This window comes from Mus caroli, chromosome 4 (assembly GCF_900094665.2).
Source record: "Mus caroli chromosome 4, CAROLI_EIJ_v1.1, whole genome shotgun sequence".
NCBI lineage: Eukaryota > Metazoa > Chordata > Mammalia > Rodentia > Muridae > Mus > Mus caroli.
The window spans coordinates 129,741,668-129,747,667 of record NC_034573.1 but is presented as its reverse complement, the minus strand read 5'-3'; the positions used below and the strand labels follow the sequence as shown (position 1 = coordinate 129,747,667).

At 50.7% G+C, this 6,000-nt stretch overlaps 1 protein-coding gene across 1 annotated transcript in view; it reads left to right on the top strand.

The window, feature by feature from the left end:
• The window catches only part of Igsf21 (immunoglobin superfamily member 21), a 219,527-nt gene that overhangs the window by 177,880 nt on the left and 35,647 nt on the right, over positions 1–6,000 (top strand). Inside the window, exon 4 of the mRNA XM_021161084.1 lies at positions 882–1,000. Coding sequence (XP_021016743.1) covers positions 882–1,000 — 119 coding nt within the window. The remainder of the gene's footprint in view (positions 1–881; positions 1,001–6,000) is intronic.

The window sequence follows — 6,000 nt, the reverse complement described above, 5'->3', positions numbered from 1 at the left end:
AAGGTATCCCCTTGGCACTATGGAAGGCAGGACTCTTAAGGTCCCACAGTGGTGTTTTAGCTGTACAGGGTGGGGCAGTCATGATCACCTCGTGCCTCAGTTTCCCTGTTTATGGAAGATAATGGCCCATCCCTGCATTTTGGCTGTGGTAGTTTGTATAGGAATGCCCCCCAATAGGTTTATATATTTAAATGTTTGGCCCCCAGTTGGTGGAACTATTTGGGAAGGATTAGGAGGTGTGGCCTTGTTGGAGGAGATGTGTCACTAGGGTTGGGCTTTGAGGTTTCAAAAGCCCATGCCAGACCCAGTCTCCCTCTCTGTCCCTGCCTCCTGCCTTCAGGTCAGGGCATAAGCAGCTCTCAGCTTCTGTTCCAGCTTCATGATAGTCACAGACTAACTCTCTGAAACCGGAAGCAAGCTCCCAACTGAGCGCTCTCTTCTATAAGTCGCCTTGGTCATGGTGTCTCTTCACAGCAATAGAACAGTAGGTAAGACAATGGTGGTTATGAGGAATGAGTCGGGCCAGGCCTCACGCTGGTGGCAGCTAAACCCAGCTGCTCTAAACCTGTATCACCTGCAGGGTTATGAGAGTAACACATGACCAGCCTGGCATTTGAGGTGCTGCTCTTGGGCACAGATTTGGTTCAGGCTGAACATACACACACTGCCCGTACCCTGTCCCGAGCCTCAGCACCAGCCTGTATACAGTGGGGTGATGCACAAATGCCATCCTTCCTCCCAGGCTAGACCACAGGCATGCAATGTCTTTGCAGAGCGGATGAGTGAAGTCTAGAAAGGTTTGTAGAAGGGTTGTCCTCCTGGAACACTGCCCACTCAACTCCTACAATACCAGCCTCACCCCTTCATCTGCTTCTCTGCAGGCTGCCTGAGGTCCGGATCTCAGACAATGGTCCCTATGAGTGCCACGTGGGTATCTACGACCGAGCCACGAGGGAGAAGGTGGTCCTCGCCTCAGGCAACATCTTCCTCAATGTCATGGGTGAGTCAAAAATCTCAGGAAGAAGGGATGTGGGTGTGTCCATGCACTCGCAGCAGGCGGTCCTGAGACACCTGGTTAAATCCCTGTGGTATATGTCCAAAACCATCTACTGCCCTTGCCTGGGAGGAGGAAAAGGGCAGACGCTGGCAAGCTGTGATTGTGGAACCTGGCCCCAGTGGCCTCTTGTTAGGGACTCAGTCTCTTCCTACCCAATCCCATGCTATAAGGACCCAGTCTGCTTTATCCTGACTTTCATGGGCTAGGTATGTGGAGGGCTGCTTGTTGGTCGGACTAAACGAGTCACAAAAGGAGGAATGACCTGTTTCCAGGGACAGCAGGCTACCACAGCCCTGAGCTTTTTCACAGAAGATGGGCGAAGGATGTCAGTATCTAGAGCCACCCAGGTATAGGCCCTGTGGAGTGGCAGGGCTAGAGGAGGGAGGCCCTGAGCCTGTGTGCTACTGCAGCTCTTTCCCCAGGCTGAGGCCAAGGCTGTATCAGGAGAAGCCCCAAGGAGCAAGTGCCATGAGAATCCTCCACTGGGGCTGATTGCCGCAGCCTCCAGGGAGGGGACCCAGCGCCTCAGCTGTGACACATTCTAGAGATGCCCTCCGTTTTCCTCCCAGGGCATTTTCTGGGAGTATTGAAAAGTCTAGGAAGTTAAAGAACATTCTGGGCTGAGTATGGTGGCCTCCTGGGTTTTCTTACTCTGGCTCTGTACCTCCGTGTATGCATCTGTGACATGGGATGGCCATACTAGTATCTGTCCAGTTGATGCCAGTCATTGTCTGAATCGACCCTCACCCAAGCATCAGTTTCCCCGCTGGAGATGCAAAGGCCTTGCTCTGAGTAGCCCCGGGAAGTTCCACCAGCATGATGCTCTTGCGACATTCTGTTGCCAGTCCTCTGGAGGAATGCTTGGGTTTGGCCTTGACCCAGCCTCTGTTTTTCCTATCAAATAATATTTGTCAGGGCAACAAAGCCTGCTATACTCCGGCAATCGATGAGAGCACAAAGGCCCTGCAGAAAGTCCTCGATCTAGGGAAACTGAAAACCTCCAAAGGTTGCAGATCTTGGAAGCAACATTGATTCCACCACGGTAGCCTGGGGAGGAGATGGCTTCGCTGCACAGACTGGCCAGCTCCTCTGACAGAGCATGCGCATTGCTCAGCCCCGCAACGGCTACCCCAGGGAAGAGACGCATCTCAGCCCACACCATCCAGGGTCTCCCAGTCCAAGGAGAGATCCAGGCCCCGTTAATTACTCGTCAAATGTTTGTGGAGCATCTAGGGCACCTTCTCAGGGTCCAGAAGCAGGGACAAACTTTGAATTTCCTGTCCTTGGTGCGTTTGCCGTATTAGGGTGCGAGCCAGGCCAGTCAGGCGAGCCAGGCACGTGGCACATGCGCAGATGAAGCAGTAAGCTGTCAGGTGACTGTCACAGATGCTCCGAGGAGGAACGTAGAGTAGAGCCATGGATAAAGAGGCTCTGCAAAGGGAGGCCATGCTAACTAGGAGGGCGGGAGGCAGAGGAGGCCAAGTCCCTCTGGGGCCACAGGGTGCTTAGGCTAGGTCCTTGTACATGTCCACACATTGTGGTGTTCTCGCCTCACAGCTAACCAGGAAGGAAAGACTGTTCTGAACCCTGAACCCTGTTTATTTTTGTTCGTTCTGGAATTTGAGACAGGATCTCATGTAGCTCAGGCTGGCCTCAAACTCACTGTCTAGCCAATGGTCACCTTAAACTTCCAATCCTTCTGCTTCTACCTCCCAAGTGCTGGGATTACAGGGGTAGTGTGAGCCAGGTCCACCATGCTCAGTTTAGAAGGTACTGGAAACTGAACCCAGGACTTCATGCATGCAAGGCAAGTACTCTACCCACTGAGCCACACACCCGGTCTTATGAGGCACATTGTGTAGATGCCTCTCTTGTTTGAACAGTGTTTATGGCTCTCCAGAGCTTTGAGTTATCTGAGGAGGAAAGGTTCTGGAAGCCCAGGGCGCTTCTGGGAGTGGCGCTACCTACTTGATTTCCCAGCCTCCTCTTTAGAGTCCACCCATCGTTGACACTAATGTCCACCTGTCTTGCCCTGGAAAAGGAAAAGGGCCTACTGCAGCCTTAAGGAAAGCAGCAGCCACCACATGCCATGCCAGCTCAGGAAGTCTTCCCTCCAATGACATTTCGTGCTACCCACCCACCATGTCACTATGGCAGCGTCCTGTCCTGTCTTTGTGGTCTGTACCCAGTGACTGGGCAACTGTCAATCAAAATCTGGACGGGTATAATGATGTCTTGGCACATGCGTTGTTGACACATGTGTGTTGTGTGTCTTTGGCCTTGTGTGTATACAGAAGCCAGAGGGAGGTTTCAGGTGTCCTCTGTCACCCTTGGCCCAGTGGCAGGGTCTCTTTGTGAACTGGAAGCTTGAGTTCTTCAGCTAGACTAGCAGCCAGCAAGCGCCAGCAGGCCCCTATCTTCTGAGAGAGCATAGCCAGCTTTTACAGGGAGGGGCGCTAGGATCTGAATTCCAGGCCTGCTGTCTACATGCAGGTTACCCTAACAACTGTGCCACCCGTCCAGCTCAAAGAGGTTTTAGTTTTAGTTGTCCATTTTCTTGTGTGAGCATGTGTGTGTGTGTACATGCGTGTGTGTGTGTGTGTGTGTGTACGTGCATGTGTGCATGCATGCACTTGCAAGTGAGCACATTTGCATGTGTGAAGAGTGCATGCACGTGGACCCCTCCCTGCACATGGATACCAAGCTTGATATTAAGAGTCATCCTCAATTGCCCTTCCACGGAGGCAAGCCTCTCAATCAAACCCAGAGCTTGCTTATTAGACTAAAGATATAGATATAGACTATAGATAGCCTATCTATCCAGCTATCTCTAGGGCATTCCAGGAGGGCCACCACATCTACCCACCAATTATACAGACTTGGGTGGAGGCAGGATTTGAACTCTGATTCTTACATGTGCACCACAAGCCCTTTAACCCCTGAGCCATCCCCTAGCCCTGAGAGGTTTTCTAAATGATACTTGCCTCTAACTCCATGACTTTCTTCAAATATGTCTGGGTCAAAGCCAATTTCCAAAATCACAGGCCCTCACGCTGTACACTTGTCCGTGTCCCCACCCAGATCCTTTCTCAGAGTCTGAGAGACCCTCCAAGTGAGCAGAGGCTGCTCAATGCCTGGGTCCCCTTTTGTGTCATGAGTGTGTGCCCGCCAACAGCAAGGCAAGACAGGACCCTGGACTTGGGAGTACGGAGAGCCTCTGGCATAGTGGGCTATGTAGCATACAAGGCCCAGGTCACCTCCATCAAAGCCACTGTACACCGTCAGTCCCTCACAGCTGCTCCCAGAGGCCTCTGGGTGGAGATGAAGCTGAGAGAGTGGCTGTAACTTCACACCTCTCACATCCCGCCATGTGGTAGGGAAGACATTTGGGAGGCCCGTGAGCGACAGTGACACTCAGGGTGTGTGCCACATGCAGCTATTAAAATGTTTCTATCCAAGCAGCCGACAAATCGGGAGCCAATTTGAGAGCTGTGTGCTGGGCTCTGGGAAAACATTCCGCACAGTCATGGGAGGATGGTGAAGCTGCTTCCTGGAGGTGCAGGTCATGGTGGTGAGTGTGTTAAGAGGCTTGTGTTACAAGCAATTAAATATAATGAGGCCTGGGCTCTTGGCCCCTACCAGAGCTGAAGTCTTCCTCCTGAGTGGCCAGGGGCAGCACCTCTGCCACAGGTCATGGCATCTCGCCTGTGCTGGTCCCAGTTCAGTGCACACACCAAGGCTGATCGCTTGTCCCTACGAGGGCTCTTACTGAGAGTGGTCCTTGTTTTATAGTGCTAGGAACATAGGCCCCGAGAGTTGAGAGACCTGCCATGTGAGAGACAGAGACTAGGGCTAGGAAGTCCTTTACGGCTCATCTTGTCTACAACCAGTAGCCCTGATTCCCTCCAGACTCTCAAGAGAATACCCCTACCTTTGACCCAAATACTCAGCATCCTGAGGTGTAGACCAGAGAGGCCTCACTCCGAGCCCAGACAGGAGCATCTGGGGCTGAACGCTCCTAGAATCAGGCAGGACTCTGGTACCTGAGCAAGGATGAAGGGTTCTGGGGAGGGAGAGGCAGCATCCATGTCGCTTTCATTCCCTGTCCTCCTCTCCAACCTCTGCCTAAAACAGCCCTCCCCGTCAGCCCCTCCTGGCAGAGCACTGAACTTGTCATCCTGCAGACCAACTGGAGATGACAAACTCCAGCTAAGTTAGCGTCTACTCTGACACGGGTAGAACACACCATCCAACTTCTTTTCCAGGCAGTGGTGGCGCACGCCTTTAATCCCAGCACTTGGGAGGTAGAGGCAGGCTGATTTCTGAGTTCGAGGCCAACCTGGTCTACAGAGTGAGTTCCAGGACAGCCAGGGCTACACAGAGAAACCCTGTAATAATAATATAATAATATATTATATATTATATAATATTATAATATTTTATATATTATATTATAATATTATATTATAATATATAATATATTATATGATATTATAATATATTATATAATATAATATATAATAATATATATAATAATAATGATAATAATAATAGTTAATATAATACAACTCACTGTATGATTAGCCACGACCTGAACTTTTCTTTTAAAAATTCATCTATTTTTAATTTAAGTGTACGAATGCTTTGTCTGTGTGTATATCTGTGCATCGTGTGTACAGTGTCTTTAGAAGCCAGAAGAAAGCACCAGATTCCCTAGAAGTGGAATTAGAGATGGTTGCTAGCTGTTGTGTGGGTGCTGGGAACTGAACCTGGGTCCTCTGCAGCAGCAGCCAGTGCTCTTAACCACTGAGCTATCTCTCCAGCCTCTGGAGCTTTTAATCTTCCTGACTCTGTCTCCCAAGTGCTAGAATTACAGGCTACACTATGTCTGGTTTTCTGAGATGCTGAGGAAAGAAAACAGGGCTGGATGCATGGTGGGCAAG